The sequence below is a fragment of the Mytilus trossulus genome, chromosome 2, assembly GCF_036588685.1.
Source record: "Mytilus trossulus isolate FHL-02 chromosome 2, PNRI_Mtr1.1.1.hap1, whole genome shotgun sequence".
In the NCBI taxonomy this organism is placed as follows: Eukaryota; Metazoa; Mollusca; class Bivalvia; order Mytilida; family Mytilidae; genus Mytilus; species Mytilus trossulus.
The window spans coordinates 58,127,065-58,146,372 of NC_086374.1; the positions used below are offsets into that span (position 1 = coordinate 58,127,065).

General features: G+C 32.2%; 1 protein-coding gene and 2 long non-coding RNA genes across 3 annotated transcripts in view; 2 read left to right on the plus strand and 1 right to left on the minus strand.

The window, feature by feature from the left end:
- LOC134705266 (uncharacterized) overlaps positions 1 to 19,308 on the plus strand; it is a 54,414-nt gene that overhangs the window by 24,722 nt on the left and 10,384 nt on the right. The gene's annotated exons all lie outside the window — the stretch shown is intronic.
- On the minus strand, positions 7,732 to 9,083 carry LOC134707632 (protein unc-13 homolog C-like). Its single transcript, XM_063567582.1, has one exon. It carries the CDS (start codon positions 8,965 to 8,967, stop codon positions 7,732 to 7,734), a length of 1,236 nt encoding a protein of 411 aa, XP_063423652.1. The 5' UTR covers positions 8,968 to 9,083.
- On the plus strand, positions 12,134 to 17,421 carry LOC134707633 (uncharacterized). The gene is made up of 3 exons (XR_010105740.1): positions 12,134 to 12,354; positions 15,289 to 15,376; positions 16,759 to 17,421. It is a non-coding gene; the product is annotated as an uncharacterized LOC134707633 (long non-coding RNA).

Genomic DNA, 19,308 nt, shown 5'->3' on the forward strand with positions numbered 1-19,308 from the left:
AAATCCATTCATTTATAATTACACTTTACATGGCCACATTCTTGAACATGTCGATAAGGCGAAATACCTAGGTGTGACAATTCAATCAGACCTCAAATGGCACAGTCACATAAACAACATCTGCAATAAAGCCAACAGCACACTAGGTTTTCTTCGAAGGAATCTTAACATCAGTTCCACCTCAGTAAAGGAACAGGCATATAAATCCTTAGTCAGACCATCACTAGAATATGCCTGTTCAGTTTGGGACCCTTACTTTACTGAGGATATTAACAAAATAGAAAAGGTACAAAGAAGGGCTGCTAGATATGTCACTAACCGACACAGAAACACCTCAAGCGTTAGTGACATGCTAGATCATTTGAAATGGAGAGACCTTGCTAACAGGAGAACAGATGCACGACTGGTCATGTTCTATAAAATCACATATCATCTCATTGCAATCACAAAAACAGACAGATTAATTCAACCGCTCAGACAGTCCAGGAACATGCACACACTCTCATACCAAATTCCATCCTGCAGAACACAAATAAGACAACAATCATTTTTCCCACGCACAATTAAAATCTGGAACAGCCTTCCCCTGAGTATTGTTATGAGCAACTCTATAGAGTCGTTCAAAGTAGCCGTCTCAAACTACACCTACAGCCCATAAAATTCATCATGTGTAAATAGTTTTATCTTAATATTTTAAAAATAATAAATTAAAAATATGCACTACCACTATGTAAAAATTTTTGTTTTGTTTATTATCACAAATTTGTATATTTCACTGTATATATGTCTTCACAAAGCAATGCGCAGTACAAGTTACGTAAACTTCAACGTGTTGAAGGCGGTCATTACATAGTAGAAGTAGAAGTATCTCTAAGCCAAAATAAAATGAGCCGCCGTAAAATTAACCTTTGGTAATCCTCAAATTGGTGCAAGAGGCTTTACGGGCTGACTACTTATACATGTCTTAATCTCAAAATAACTCGGCAGCGTCAAATAACAGTGCATGTAAGGCTCGTCTCGGAGGGGGTTTCTTTTTTCTGTCTTCTTTTTTTTTAGTTATATTTTTAATAACTTACACTTTTTTCCATTATTCTCTTTCTTTCACTATTCTTTATTCCTTTTTTTTTCTTTGTCCTTTGTTCTCTATTCTGTTAATTCACATCCATACCCTCTTATGTGGACTTACGGTAGTTTATTTTTTAGTTCTGGCAGAGATATTAGATGCAATATATATGTCTCTGGTTCTGGTATTATCAAGTCAATTTCTTTTCCATGCAGTGTCATGAAATATAATGGTTTTATGCATATCAGCCAAGATTGTGCGTAACATTTTAATAAACAATTCAACACTATATACACGTTATTTGAAATTTATTAAAATCGATGAAGAACATGAATTTGGCAGCTAGTGCCCCTTAAACAGGTAAAGTACAATTAAAAAATTCTGATCTACTAGCATTCAACACCAAATTACTAGTCTTACTTGCTGTATATCGATAAATGTGATTGTAAATGGTCAATACCTCAACATCGAGAATACGTCATGTGAGGTGTTGGTCGCTATGTTTGATACGGGGTCACCGGTTGCGGCTTCGAGACAGAGAAAAAATCCAGGTAAAAAGATGGTTAAAAGTGTAGAATTTTGTTTTTAAAAATTTGAGTTGTAAATTTTCCTAAAAAAGTACTTATTTCATCTATTATGGGTATAAACAAAAACTGAACAAGAAAAGTATTGGTAAACAGACTGGAGTCGTTGAATTAATCATTTTACAATTGTTTAAATATGTGAGAGAATTAAGGCGAATTTTCTTTAATTACAGATAAATGTATTTTAAGTTCAGGAAATGATTTATTCTTCGGGACGGGGTACGTCTAAACAACCGCTCAGGACCTCCTGAGTGCACTCAGAACATACAAAGTGCACTCAGGACCCATTACCAACATCGTATCTGCACACATGATGGATGTTTATATTCGTTACACGCTTCTTAATTTAGAGTTAAATTTTGGTAGAATTTGAAATCGTAGGGGCGGATCCAGCCATTTTAAAAAGGGGGGGCTAACCCAGGACAAAGGGGGGTTCACCTACATGTCCCCATTCAAATGCATTGATCGGCCAAAAAAGGGGGGGTTCCAACCCCCCGGACAACCCCCCCCCCCCCCCCCCCCCCCTCTGGATCCCCGCCTGAATCGAAATTAGATATGTTAATTTTTATAAAATAATGAGGGCACGTGTCACTGATTACACAACTACTGAGCCATGAATTATCCAATCAACAAAATTGATTGGATTATCTTTATTGGGTTTTTTAGGAATTGTATCGTTAGTTCAGTTTTACCTTTAACATGAATTTGCATATAGAAAAAATAAAATATCTCATTCGATGTACTTTTTCAGTTTATTTTTCATGATGACGGGTAAATTAATTTGTTGTGTTTTGCAGTTCACGAATAAAGAAAATTATTTTATAGTTGCGTTTTTTTTCTGTAACAAGTTCGATTTTTGTTTCTCAGTGTAATTCTTCTCTCTCTCTCTCTAAATCAAGTTTTTAAACAAACACAATGTTGACTGAATATCAAATTTTTTTGAATTTGTATATCTTTATTCTCAACAAACCATTATACAAGAGAAGACAATTATGTACAATATTCAGTTTAACCTTAGAAGACTTAGTTGTGGTTTGAACGGATTTCGTGTCAATAGACTGTCTTCGAAAAAGTCTTTCTCGCTGTAACAAAAATCATTTTTTTAAATAAAGTTAAGAATCTTACTACAATCTAACTAACATATTGTTAAGAAATAATTATACCCAAAATATCATAATTTTCAAAAAACGGAGAGAAAAAACTTAATAAATGCGGATTTCTTAAAACAATCGTATAACTCAAAAATAAAATTCCGGGACAAGATCGATAAAATGAGAAATAACATCTAACTACATGTATATGAGTTTGATTGTTTGAAAAGTACGGCTTTAATTACAGTTAAGAACGGATTCCATATACAAAACTCTAATTAATATAAATTCTTTAAAAGTATGAACATTAATTTCCCTTTTCAAAATTGTACAAAGAATTAATTACTGGTCCAGGTCAGGATAATAAATTTAAGAATAAAAAATAAAAATTTATGGAACGAAATTTTAATAAAATACGAAAATCTTAAAACATCGTGATATTCATTTTAAACGTCACAATATTACTTCCCGCGTGGTCACACTGTACTAACAACACAATCTATAAACAACAATAAAGATAATCAAATCAATTTTGTTGATTGGATAATTCATGGCTCAGAAGTTGTGTAATCAGTGACACGTGCCCTCATTATTTTACAAGAATTAACATATCTATATAAGTTCGATTTCATATTCTACCAAATTTAACTCTAAAATAAGAAGCGTATAACGAATATATGCATCCATCCTGTGTGCGATGACTATAAAGGGTCCTGAGTGCACTTCGTTTATATGTCATGAGTGCAATCAGGAGGTCCTTCAAGCGGTGTTTAGGCGTACCGTTATTTTTCTGGCGGTTTCAAATTTTTTTTTATTAATAACTTATACACAAGGAGACATTTTTGTTTTTTTTGACAGCACAAATTAAGAAAGAAAATCGTTTACAATTAAATTTTACAAAAGGAAAAAAAGGGGGGGGGGATAATAAACAAATTTGATTTACGCTCACATACTTCTAAAAAAGATTTGCATATGTAAGCTGTCTATAGATAATGCTAAATTATTTCAGGAGTTTTGAAAAAAGAATATATAGTTTAATTTCGACTAAAATAGGGATTCTTTTTATAGATTTGGTACCTCTGTTTCGACTCAACATTTCTTTTTGAATTGTTTGATGGCAAACTCTTTAGGAGAATATTGTATCTGTTCTTTATGTAATTATGGTGATATTGGCGATAAGATTCATTATATTATAACAAGGCCTTGTACAAATCCTTGATTGTAGAATGTTTGGCAATACAAAAAGACGAAAGTAGACAAACCCTGATTAAGCAGGGTTTCACTTCTAAATGTTTTTAACCATCACCAGCGACATATTCTCTGCCATCACCAATTAGTCCTAATTATTAAAGATCAATTGACCAAATTCAAATGATGATTGGTATAAAAATTCTAAATTCTAAATTCTTTATTAACTTTGAGCCTTACGGCTCATCAGTATAATCAATTACATGTACAATGTATACATATGGCATATTACAAACAATATAAACAATAGGCATACTAAACAATAGATGACGTCAGAAGTTTCATCAATACAAACTATCTTTTATTACAATAAACTGTTTCTTAATTTAAAAGAGAAATGTATATACTTTCCCAAGTTACAAAGCTGTTTTGTGTTTTCACCAGATAATAATTCTATTAATTTAAAAGTTGATGGCCTAGACCAGTAATATTTTTTTATATATTTTTTTCGCAAATCAGTATATCTTCTACATTGAAGAATAAAATGAAATTCATCCTCTATTACCCCTAAATCACAAAAAATACAATTTCTTTCATTTCTATTAGTACCAACATAACGTCCAGTTTCAATACAAAGATTATGTGAAGACAAACGAATTCTTGTTATACATTTACGAAAAAGTACAGGAATGCATTTCTGTAAATAAAATTGCAAAACTACATTTGTTACAACATACTTATATAATCTACACTTTGAAGAAGAATCTAATAAAAATTGTAACTCTTGGTTAGCTTGATCAAACAAACGCTGTCTTATCAAAGGCAAATATGAGCTGTCTACATTTAACAACCACTGATTATCCCACAAATTATTCATACCAAGACTATATATCAATCTTTTTACATATGTTGCCCAATTCATACATTTTGAACAATTTAACACAAGTTCTTTATAACAAGACCTTAATATACAATTGTCACTATTTAAAATTTTGAACCAAAACTTAAGCATTCTATAATTACGCTCATACTGCAGTGGAAATCTACCTAATTCATAATAGACCATCACATTTGAGGTCGTTCTTTTGACACCCAATAACATTTTGCAGTAGTCCAAATGGACCTTTTCTATCATAGGAGATTTGTGTACTCCCCATATTTCACACCCATACATTAATATGCTACTAACATAAGTATCAAAAAGACTAAGCATTGTAAATACATTTAAACATAATGATGATGTAGTTCTTTTCATACTGAACATAGCTTTTCTACCTTGTTCTGCACAATGTTTCTGTGTATTAAGAAATTTACAATTATATCTTATTAATACTCCTAAATAACAAAATTGTTCCACAATATCCATTGTTTGACCGTTATAGACCCATGTCTCATTAGGCCGTACAATTCCACCTTTCCTGAAAACAACAATTTTTGTTTTTTTTGTATTAACAGACAAGCCCCATTTTTCTGTGTAAATTGACAAAGTATTCAACATTTCCTGTAAACCTTCTACTGTTTCAGACATCAAAATCATGTCATCAGCATACATTAACAAAAATAATGTTATATCTTGAAACTCTAAGGCACAATTGCCATTAGCAATAAATTCATTTTCAAAATCATTCACATAGAAAGAAAATAAAATTGGAGAAAGAACTTCCCCTTGCATTAAACCAAGGTTGTTACAAAAGTAATCAGAATTTAACCCATTGAATCTAATACAGGTTCTAACATTATTATACATAGATTTTAAAACAGTTAATAGTCTTCCCCGAATACCTAATCTGGAGATTTTGTACCATAAACATAAGCGATCAATTGAATCAAAAGCTTTTAAGTAGTCTACAAAGCAACAATATAATCTTTTATTTTTACAGAGTGTATTTTGAATAACAGAGTATAAACAAAAAACAGCATCAACTGTACTATACCCGTTTCGAAAACCAAACTGTGCATCAGATAAAATATCATTAACAGTTGCCCAATTTAACAATCTTTTATTAAGAATTGTGGTGAAAAGTTTACCTAGATTGCTGACAAGGCTTATGCCACGATAGTTTGCTGCATCATTAGCATCACCAGATTTGAAAATTGGTACCAGGATAGCATCTGACCATGATGACGGGAAATATCCACTATTCAATACGGCGTTAAAAATAGCACATACATGTGGTATAATAAAATCCTTGTATTCAATAAAAAATTCATTCAGCAAACAGTCTGGACCATGGCTTTTGTCCATTTTAAGATCATTAATTGCCTTTATAATCTCATCAGCTGTAATATCTGCATCTAGTTCATCGAAAACACTTTCATTATCAATCACTTCAGGTCTCTTATTGTTATTCGGCGCACTTGATACAAGTTCTTTGAAATATTCAAAAAAGTCAGTAATGTTTAAATCACATTTCCTCTGATTTTTTTTCCTAAATAATGAATAAAATTTTCTTGGATTGTCTTTCTTAAGTTTACACAACATATAACCTTCCTGTCGTTTGTAACTACGTTTGAGCTTGCATTCATACTTCTTGTAAGCTTTTTTGGCACTGTTCAAATCTATATGACTATTAAATGTTTTTTTACCATTAAAAGTATGTAATTTTTTACAATAATTGGCATATAGCTCTTTACACTTCTGGTCAAACCATGGTTTATCAGTATGTACTCTCTGATTTTGGGAATTTTGCTTTAATTTTGCTTTTACTTTTGGCATTTGTTTGAAAAAAGGAGCTGTCACATTTGCTAAGCACTGAGTGAAGTTATTTATGCACAAGTCCATACCATCCTGAGACGCTATGTCCATATTAGCAATCGTTGAACTTAAATCATCAGCATTAACTAGTAGGGCATTATAGCACAAGTCTCTAAATTCTTTATTCCATTTAAAAAAATGAGATTTTTCACCATCCACTAATTTTGTATTTATATCATTGCACTGCATAGTAAAGTCAGTTTTAAATTGAATATGTATGGGAGCATGGTCACTGTATGTTGTAAAATTACTTGTGATAAATTTTAAAACTTTTTCAATGTTGGTTGGCTTAGCTAACAAGTAGTCGATCACACTCATACCTCTTGGACCACTATATGTAAAATCATTTGAAAGTCCATCAGGGTGGCGCCCATTTATAATTCTAAGTCCACTGCTCTTACACAAATTAAGTAGTTTTGTTCCATAGTCGTTGGTTCCTGCATCTGGGTTATTACGGCAAGACAAAGCCTCATCAGCAACATATGTAAACAGATCACCAATCCTATCTAAAATACTATCATGTAATTTATCATTTTGTACAAAATCATTCATATTAGCTGTTCTAGCATTTAAATCACCAATAACAAAAATATTTGGACATTCAGCTGAGTAATGTATCATTTGAGACTCAAGCTCATAAAATAAATCACAATTATGAATCCTATAAAAGGATGAGTTCTGTGGTGGTATATACAGATTTGCAATTAAATAGTCACTTTCACATCCAGTCAGTTCTTTAGCTATCCTTATCCAAATCAATGTCTCATACGAAATGTCAATTATTTTAATATAGGGTGACAATATTTTTCTAATCATTACATACATACCACACCCTTGTTTATACTTTTTTCTAGATAAAGGGATAGATTTACACACAAAATCATCAATTTCAATATTACATGTATTATTGATCCAACATTCTGATAAAAACACAATATCATAAGTACAAATAAAATTCTTAAATTTCTCATCTTTAATTTTTTCTTCAAAACCACCATTTATATTCCAAGATAAACACTTTAAATTTTTAATTAAAACTTCCGACGATTTCTATGATACTTGCATACCATTTTCATTCACGACATCGACACCATTACGATTTTGACTTTTATCTATAACATTTTCTGAATCACTAAATTTCCTTTTTTCCTTTTTTGCGTTTGCAATAGCTACATCAATTGGGCCACCTGAATATAAAACATCTCCAATAAACAATTTATCCTTAATAAGCACTGCTTTCACATCTGCATCACGAGCTTTTTTAAGATAGGGAATTAATGATTTCCTCTTTTCCACAACAGATTTCGGGTATTGATCAGTAATAGAGATTGACGAACTTTTCAACTTGAAACTCCTTTTACGTACACTGTCGCGTTTCTGCCTGTCACTAAATTTCACCAATATAGGCCGTATACGTTCTTGACCCTCATTTTGACTCAATACTGCTATATCATTTTTTTTACCAAGACGAAAGGCAGATTTTATGTTTAATTCATCCTCAATTTCTAGGTTGTTTTCACACATACTTTTAATAATAAGCACACAATCTTCCCCTTCACTTTCCTTTATTCCATGAAATAGCAAATTATCACGCATGGTTTCACTTTTAATAGATTCAAGATCATTATTGAGCTTTTCATTTGCTTTGAAAATTTTCTGAAGGTTGACTTTTGAATCTGACAAGTTTTTAGAGTCCCGCTTGATAAATGACATATCACTGCGCAAGGCTTCACACTCTGTTGCAAGTTTTTTAATATCAGATTCTATCTTTTTGTTTGTTTTTTCATGCATTTTAATGTTTTCATCGAAAGATTTGGAAATGAAATTTTGGCTTGTTTCTACATCAAGTACACGTTTGGATAGTTTATTCATATCACCTTTCATTTCACTCAATTTAAAATCAACACTGCTAACTGCACTTTTTATTTCATCAATACTGTTCATTTTAACTGACATAGCTTCGAATTTTGATAACAGTTCGGTTGCCCATTGAGGTGGACTCGCTTGCGTTGGTGTGGGGCAGGGCATATACGGAGCCCCCATTTGGAATTGCTGCGTAGGTGATGTTACAAAAGGTGATGACATCATAGGCATGGACATGTTGTGGAAATTTGTATTATTGTTCATGTACGGTTGGCCATTCATATTACTGCTTAATGGAAATGTTTGTTGCGAGTTAATAATGGCGGACAAATCAAACGCACCCGGGATTGGCTCGTCTTTGTTTTTACTTCTTATCCGTTTTTTCTTTTTCTTTGGCTGTTCAGGCTCTTGATTTGATGCCATTTAAGTTTATTAAACCACTTTACCATAATTTTACCGCTCAAAAACAGTTGCAAACATTTGCAAATCACATTTTACTGGAGCCGATGTAAACATGCTGCCATATACATCAAGGGCAGATAACTTACTATCGTATTGAATATGACCGTCGGTCATCCGTGACGTATCCCAAATAATGGCACATGCCGATAGATATATAGTTTATTAATTAGCGTCTCGCAATTTAAATTTCATCAAGGGGACTTAATTAAACCAGAGACATATGTTTCTGATTAATCCAGTTACTATACAAATCTGGAAAAAACGATGTACATGTACTTTTTAATGAGACACATGTATTATATGTCCATGTATTATATATGTCTCAATACATGTATCATATGTCTATGATTTTATCAAAACAAAAATTACAAAATTATAAAATAAGTTATCAATCGAATGTATACCTTGAACTCTCACTATTATATATGTTCCGGACCATATGAGTATCTGGACCATACGCGTATGGTCATGACCATATGGGTATATACTCATATGGTCCGACCATACGCGTATGGTCGGACCGTACGCGTATGGTCGGGATAATCAACACGTATACTTTTCAACTCTTCATTTGGTGTGACCCTTCTGGTTGTTACGTCACTTAAATGTAATTTTATTATATATTAAAACAACTTATTAAAAAAAAAAAACAGTTTCACACAGTTAATAATACTTACTATTTGTAAGTACAATTATAAGAAGATGTCAAAACCAAATGAACATATTGTTAAAGGAATTTTATTGTTTAAAGTAGGTTACATCACCGGCAAGGATCATGATATTTATTTAAAGATCATGATATTTTTTAAGACATTTTTGATAAGTAAAAAATCAAAAATTTATGTTTCTTTATTTTTTTCTATTCTTTATTTCTATATTTCTATTCTAATTATAAGACCGGTAAAAGAGCTATGAAATAGCCACTGCCTTTATTTGATTTGATCTTTAGTATTCATTTTACGATATTGGAGATCTAGAGTTGGACATTTTCGATCTAAAACAAGCAATCGCAGAAAAGCTACATGTATGGTACCGTGTGAAGGTCATTCGAAATATACAAAAGTATACACGAATACAATTAGCGATGAAAACTAAGATCAACTGACTGTGGCATCAATATTTAATGTTTATGTAGCTTTTGAAATGTAAAACTAATACTTTTTTTTTGTAAACACATTTGTTTTTAAGATAAAGTTTATTGTTTTATTTCTATTGTATTTTTGAAAAAAATACCTATATGGTCCAAATACTCATATGGTCCGGCCCGTTAATAACAAAACGAGTATAATACTCATATGGTCCGACCATACGCGTACGGTCGGACCATACGCGTATGGTCGGACCATATGAGTATACGCATATGGTCATGACCATACGCGTATGGTCCAAATACTCATATGGTCCGGAACATATATACATGCCCTAAGTTACTTAATGTCCTGTGTGCAACCAGGAGATCCTGAACGGTTTTAAGACGTACCATTATTTTATATGCATATATTTAAAGCTGTTCTTGATTATATGCATACTAGGTATCAGTGGCGGATCCAGGGGGAGGGTTTCAGGGGTTGAAACCACCCCTATTTTTTAACAATCAATGCATTTGAATGGGGACATATGGTTGGAACCACCCCTCCCCCTTTTGTCCTGGGTTGGGATCCCCCTTTTTCAAATGGCTGGATCCGCCACGGAGGTATATTTATATATATGTTTATATATATGTGTGTATCAGACCAAATGACTTCCCAATTAGCAGAGGCGAATTTCGTCCCCCCCCCCCCCTAAGTCTTGGGAAACAAATGGTAGATTATATACGGAATCACGGAAGCATGACTGTACGTCACCCCTCTAAGGCAGTCAATGAGTCCCCACTTATGAAAATTTCTGGATCAACCATTGCTTAGTTCTAGTTTATCTTAGGTTCTAGTGTGAAATAAAGCCAATGGGTCTTTTTAAACACATCTTAATTCATACATGTATACGTTTTCTCACGGATTTGTTCATGCAATATTGAAATTATGTTTACTCAATGCGTAATTACTGAAGTTTATATTTGCTACTTTTCTTCTTAATTTCATATAAATTATTTTTTAATTTATTTTCGTCGAAAAATTAGTGGTAGTGAAATAGGGAATGGACAGTCACACAGATACCTATTATCACATTTAACAAAAGAAATGTTGTATAATGTCATCAATCTGTATTACACGTAGACAGGATGTTCTCTAGAAAACTATACGTTATACACACCCGAGAATACACGCACTGTCGTAATGGAAAATTACTGTATGTTATAGTTACCTGTAATCAGCTTTGCAACACCATGTCATAACAGTTCAAAAAGATTTTCTTCAAATCAAAATGGAATATTCATTTTTTCTTTTAAATTTAAAACTTTAAAAAGGAGACTTTGACAAAATTATGAAAAAGAAAGAATTGAACAATTTAAAATCGTATTTTAACAAAGATTTAGATATAATTTTACAACGATCCTTAAAAAATAACCAAACAAACGTTGAATCAAACTATATGAACCTACGCAGTTTTATATCAAAATACTGACACACACCAGTTTGCCATCTCAGTATGCAAGGCAAGGGTGCTTGGTGAGGTGCTGGAACTTGATGTACATGTATCATTAAGTTACAGTTCTGTTAGGATTTGACTGCCTTTTTACAGAGACTTTCTATTCTTACTGTTATCAGTTAGTATAGACGGTTCCTGGCTTAGAATGATTCTCTGCTCAGCAAATGGTGCGTAATTAGCAATTGAATCAAATTTCTTGTAGAAGTAAAAAACACAAATTAATGTATTTGACAACTTTATTCAGGAGCACATTCTATATTATCCGGCATAAATAAATTCGAGATTTATGTGGAAGTTTACTCTGCTGCTCGATCTATGCTAATCGATGTTCCAGTATATTTCATATTTATATTTATTTGTGAGGCCCTCGTCATCATTTATATTCACTAAAAGCACAGTCGCCTAAAGATTTAATAATTATAGCGAAAAATTTGCGAAAATTGGGGGAAATAATATATTTTTAGTAGCATTATTATTTTAAAATCGTAAGAGGTTCCCCGGCCGTTACTTGCAAATTTAACTCTAAAATGGGAATTGTATAACGATCTATAACGAATATATACATTCATCATGTGTGCAGATACGACGACTATATAGGGTCTCAGTCTGTCATGAGTGCACTTTGTATGCCCTGCATGTGTGCACTCAGGAGGTCATCCTGAGCGGTGTTTAGACGTACCGGGATCAATTCATCGGTTACACTCCCCTGTCACCAGTGATCCTTTTTGCTGACATTCTGAAAAAGTATTGTGTAGTCCCTGTGTAAGTGTTGACTCTCAATTTGCACATGCGATTTTGTAACATTCCCCGGACTTCTGCAAAAAACAATTATTCAGTTCACTGATTAAGATAGAAGGTAAACGAACAGAAAGTCACCGGACATTCCGACAAAAAGTCACATGACAAAAAGTCAGACACATGTCAGACACATAAAGTTACAAAGTTGATAGGACAAAAAGTCACAAACAATTTGTTGACAATTGTTTGAATGTAAATGAAAAAAAATTTTGAAATATCTTCTTTTATTAATTTACATATATTCATTTTTAATTTAAGGAAATTGTTCAGGGGCGTTGAAACTGCCTTTATCCACACCTGACAACAATCTACATAGACGGGCGGACAGACGGACACAAAGTGAGACGAGACAGATCACAATTTTTTGGAGTTATATTTAGGTAAAATTATTGAAATATTCTTCCAAAGAGGTGAAATGTAGATATCTCGAACTATAATTGTGTGGTACAATGATCGAAAAATTAAAGTTTCAAGTTGAAACTGCCTTTATCCACACCTGACAACAATCTACATAGACGGACGCAAAGTGAGACGAGACAGATCACAATTGCTCACCTGACCAATATTTTTTGCAAACGAAAATTTCTACTTTTACCAGCGATTTTTAATTGTCCTTTCATAATATCTGGGTTTTTTTTTACTTTTTTAATTTTCGGAGGTTGTGCCATGCAGACTTTACTGTGTTCGCAACAAACAACTAAAATCAGAATGACTTGCATTTACGCAGTTATCTTTATTTTCTTTGGATTCCAAGCATGTAGTTCGGTACAGAATTTGGCTTAATATTTAGGTTTGCAAGTGAGAAACAAAATATAGATACAGAGATACAAATTAATAAAACTAACCTTTCATTTGAAACAGTATTTCTATCTTCCATAACGGATATTATGAAAGAATCTCACCTGCCGAATGTTTCTTGACCGTGTCATGATGAAATTGTGAAAGTTAGTATCTAAATCCGCCCCTGTTGTTCATAATATAAAAAAGAAGATGTGGTATGATTGCCAATGAGACAACTATCCACAAGAGACCAAAATGACACAGACATTAACAACTATAGGTCTTTACGGCCTTCAACAATGAGCCAATATAAAAAAGATGTGGTATGATTGCCAATGAGACAACTGTCCACAAGAGACCAAAATGACACAGACATTAACAACTATAGGCCTTTATGGCCTTCAACAATGAACCAATATAAAAAAGATGTGGTATGATTGCCAATGAGACAACTGTCCACAAGAGACCAAAATGACACAGACATTAACAACCATAGGTCACCATACAGCCTTCAACAATGAGCAAAGCCGAGTTAAAGCCCATACCACATAGTCAGCTGTAAAAGGCAGTCATACCATATCTTTTTTTTTATATTTACATGTAAAAAAATGTGTGCAAATGTAATCAAAAGCTGCACACATTGTACATAATGATTTTTGTGTGAAAATGTAATGGTAATGTGCGCAAACCTAATCATGCTAATGCACTGATTTATTTGTTTTTAATAAATTTTAATTACAAAGTTGCTACATCATGTTCATGTATAAAACTTCAAGAAAAATACAAAAAGAGTGTTTTCTTGTTCAAAGAAAAATAATCTCATAACTAAATTGTGACTTTTTGTCCTGTAACAGTGTGTGACTTTTTGACTGTGACTTTCTGTCCTACATTCAGATTGAATAGGGGAGTTTGGTTAACCCCGTCTCCCTGTATCTGAGACTACTATCTCAGTGATGAGCTTTATGTTTCATGTACAAATGTATTGTGCTTGTCATGTATGTATGTCGGATGTTGTATTGTTTTTTATGTATAACTGACAATAAATAAATAGCCCCTAACAAGTAAGAATTAGGTTACTTCTTTTTGTTTTGACATCTTGCAAGGGTTTTTATACCCCCGTATTAAAATTATACCCCCACTTTAAAAAAGGGGGGTATACTGTTTTACCCCTGTCTGTCCATCCATCCTTGCGTCAGTCAGTCTGTCCAATGAATATTTTTTGTCCCATTTTCCTCAGGAACTACAATAGAAGAATTTCTGAAATTTGGTTTCAGGGTTCAATAAGTCAGCTATACCGTGTGATGCATTTTCAGATTCATCACTCCACAACTTCCTGTTTTCAGAACACTTGTATGATTTTACACATGATAGCCAAGTTGAAAGTTGAAAACTAACAACCTAATTTATGTACAAAAAAAAATGAAAAACAGATATGTTTCACATAAACAAACGACAATCACTGAATTATAGGATCCTGACTTGGAACAGGCTCATCCATAACAAATTGGCAGGGTATAAGGAACTTTGAAAATGTTTAGTTTTTGTGGTTTGGTCTTTTTTCCAGATACTGTAAGCAATAAGCCCCTTTATTTAGTGAATGAAATAATTGTAAGATGCACATATCTGTCTGCCATATTTTATATGAACTTGACCTCATTTTCATGGTTCATTGGTCAATGAAACACTGCATTGTTTTGTCAGTTTATCATATGTTTAAAGTAACAGGTAGATTATATTTGGTAGATATGAAACAATTGTAAGGTGTGCATGTCTGAATGGCAGATTCATATATATAAACCATGACCGCATTTTATTGTTCTTTGGTCAATGATAAGTTTTCTTGGTTTTGTCATTTTATCAGTTTTTCTAAGCATAGGTCTACTTGTTGTTGTATGGAATGACTACAAGGTATCATATAAAAAAATGTCTGCCTACCAAGGTTAATTTTACTGTGACCTCTGATTAATAGAATAATGATAATATTCATGATATTGAACAGCAAGAATGATGAGTAAGTTGATGTTATATACAAATTTAAGGCAAAATTTTCAGTTGCCTACTAATTATGTAATAGTAGTTATTTTTGTCATTAAATGATGTTTACTCTTTTATATGTAGGGCAAGAACATTAAAGATAAAGGGGAAACTATAAACAGAAGAAATAATCAACAAAATAAGATTTACAGAGGTCAACAAAGCCTAAATGGTAAGTCCACTGTTTTAAAAGTTTTTTTCTTTGAATAATGATTAAATATTTATTAAAATAAGATGTGGTATGATGAATGAGAAAACTATCCATCAGAGTTCAATTTAGTGGATGTAAGCATTGTAATTACTTATTAGAGGCCATTGATGACCTGTAACATGTGTAAGTAATAAGAAACCCATACTCTATACATGTTACAGTAATCTATAAAAGACAACACTAACCAAATTTGAAACAGAGCATCAATTCAAACGTCAAATATACCAGACTAATTTATAAAAACAAAAAATTAGGAAAAATAAAAATGACGGATATGAACCAACATCAACCACTGAACTATGTACAGGCTCCTGATATTGGACAGGTATAATATGGCTGGGTTGATATAAAAAAAAAAAGAAACACTTAGCAGTCTGATTTCCAATGAGACATTTCTCCAATAGAGATCAAATGACATTTAAGGAGGCTCTTGGGTATAACAATTTCAGAAAAATGTTTAATATTTTTTTTTCATAACTAATTTTATTTATAACTTTATCATATGGTACACCAAATCATTCAAAACAATCAATTCAGTTTGGCCCCAGATGACTTATAAAATGTAAATATCATTGAAAAAGCTCCAAATTATCTCCCTTTGGTGCAAAAACGCCATTTTTTGGCATTAGAAATGTAATATCTTTTTTAACTCATCAGTGGCCTTTATTTTTATGCCCCACCTACGATAGTAGAGCGGCATTATGTTTTCTGGTCTGTGCGTCCGTTCGTCCGTCTGTCTGTGCGTCCGTTCGTCCGTCTGTCTGTCAGTGTGTTCGTCCGTTCATCCGTCTGTCCCGCTTCAGGTTAAAGTTTTTGGTCAAGGTAGTTTTTGATGAAGTTGAAGTCCAATCAACTTGAAACTTAGTACACATGTTCCTTATGATATGATCTTTCTAATTTTTAAACCAAATTAAACTTTTGACCCCAATTTCATGGTCCAATGAACATAGAAAATGAAAGTGCATGTTTCAGATTAAAGTTTTTGGTCAAGGTAGTTTTTGATGAAGTTGAAGTCCAATCAACTTGAAACTTAGTACACATGTTCCTTATGATATTATCTTTCTAATTTTAATGCCTTATAATATTTTTTATCCAATTTCATGGTCCATTGAACATGGAAAATGATAGTGCGAGTAGGGCATTCGTGTACTTTGGACGAATTCTTGTTTATTATAATTTTTAAATAAGCTGTACTTTAAATAAACTATTATAAAGGTTAAGCGATTTCTGTAATTTAGTACTTGAATATTCAAATGAAAAGTTATCATAATAATCATAAACATGATAAAATAGCCATTTTATTTATCTCTTCACTGATAATTTTTGAATTTGTGTATTTGTAGGTCAGACATCTCGATTTTCATGGTCATCATTCACAGATCAATACTGAACGGAAAACTTAAAGCTGATATTATCCTCCATAGTGCGACTTTTTTATTAATTTGAAATGGAACGTGTTTTTTCCTACATTTATTTGAAAGAGGAAATTTCAACATGATGACTATAAACAAAAAGGAGTCATATCATCACGATCATTGATGCACAAGAACTTGATCATATAAATACAACAATGTAATTATCAATTGAAAGATGGAACGAATGAACAAAATATTAGAATGTTGTTGTCCAAATAAACTTGCTTTGTCTTCTCATTTGAATCTCTCCATTCAATAAAAATGTACGGAGGAAGATCTTTGAAGAACAGATTGAAAAAATGTTTTGTCTAAGAATTGCAGGAATATTCTAGTGAATGAAATTATTTATTGACTTCACTCTTATATAGTGGACTGAATAATTGTACATAGCAAGTTGTGAATAAAGAAAACAAAAACTTTAACAAAAAGTGTTTATATTATAAATTTGCAAATATAAGCATACTATTATGTACACTACAAAGGTATATATAATTCAAATTGTTTGCATATGCAAGTATTGCAATGAAACTATAACAAAGAAAATCTTAGCTCATGAAAAGAGTAAACTATTCAGTCAGAATATAAAATATTTTTCAGTTCTATTTTTCATGATAGAATAAACAAGACAAAGGTTTCGAAACAATATTTTTTCATTTATTTAGACATTTCATCATTTTGTTTCAGTGAACAGACTTTATTCTTTGACTGTAAATATTATTATACATTCCAAAATAAGAATAATCTTTATTGTCATATAAACAAATAAAAAACATGTTAGTGACAAAATTAAAAAAAATATTTACATTGATATATATATATATGTATATATAAAAAATATAAAAAAACTTGTATACATTTAAAACATTTTACTACCAAACAGCATTCACTGTAACATACACATATTAACTTTATATTTATATATATATATTTATAATTTTAATCCCATAGGATTTTATTTTGTCCCATGGGATATTGAAAATCCCATGGGATAATAAAAATCCCATGGGATTTTTTTTGTCCCATGGGACAACAAATATCCCATGGGACTACAAATATCCCATGGGACCAAAAAAAATCCCATGGGATTTAACCAAAATCCCATGGGATAATGGTTAATCCCATGGGATTTTGCCCTGTCCCATGGGATATTGAAAATCCCATGTTTTTATAAATCAAATAGCAAAATAAATATGCTAGTAACAGTAGACAACCAATGAAATTATTGAATCCCATGTAATTGCGCACATTTTGGTTATATTCATGACATTGTAGCTCTTGTTTGAGGCGGCGGCGGATTTGCAAATGAGTGTTTTGCAAATTAAAAGTGTCCAGTGTTAAATGATCTGTATACTTTTCGCTCAAAATAAGATTAAAACTTTTTGAGTTACGGCACTTTGCAACTAAAACAGGGGGTGTTTTTTTTTCACATGTCGCACTGTATATCAAAAACAATTTTTGATTATTGCTTAAAACTTTACATACTTCTTTGTAACATTAATCTTAAGATCTGTATACTTTTTGGTTTTAATTAAAAAATTTATTTTAGTGATATTTAGTTTATTATCTGCCCTTGGAAATGAATGGTTGAGTTTTTTTTCTCTCTGCTCCACCTGCCTGATAATTTCAACTTAAACATGGTGAAACAGTGATTTTTTCTGAAACCAACACATAACAAACTTACTTTGATAGTAATGAATAAAGGTAATGAGTGAAAAACAAAATACTCGTAAGCGTGAAAGAGAAATAGAGACATAAACTTTTAATAGTAAACAAACCACAGGTATAAAAATGGCGGATACTATCATGACGGAGACAGAGAGCTCACTCGAACAAAACCTCGGTGAATACTCTGAGGATCAAAGATTCAATAACAAACTTCTAAGTGGCATAGTAGGCATACAACAAACATTAAACAGTCTTATAATAAAATTTGAAAACCAAAATGAAGAAATACATGGTATTAAAAATGACATATACGCCAAAGATGGCATTGAAGACAGACTTCAAGCTGTGGCAACAGAAACTGAAGACCAAACAACTATGATAGCCGAAGTCAGAAATCAAAATACAAAACTGACAACGGAATTAAATCTAATGAAGTCATACGTGGTACATTTAGAAACTAGACTCGATTGTCAACAAAGTCAAATAGCAAACCTGGTTGAACGCAGCATGAGGGAAAATGCTATAGTAATAAGGGTTCATGAACGAAATGACGAAAACGTAATAGCGGAATTAAAATTGATTTTCAAAAATGTTTTGAAAATAATTAAAATATTAAAATTGACCGAGCCCACAGAATAGGGACCCAGACAAATAAAAACAGCACCCGTCCTATAGTTGTTACATTCCATGACTACAATGACCGGGAGCATGTCATAAACACTGCACGAACAATAGGCAAACAAAACAAAGAGTTACTAAATGGCATATACATAACTCCACAGTTTCCAGACGATATGCGTGAAAACAGAAAAA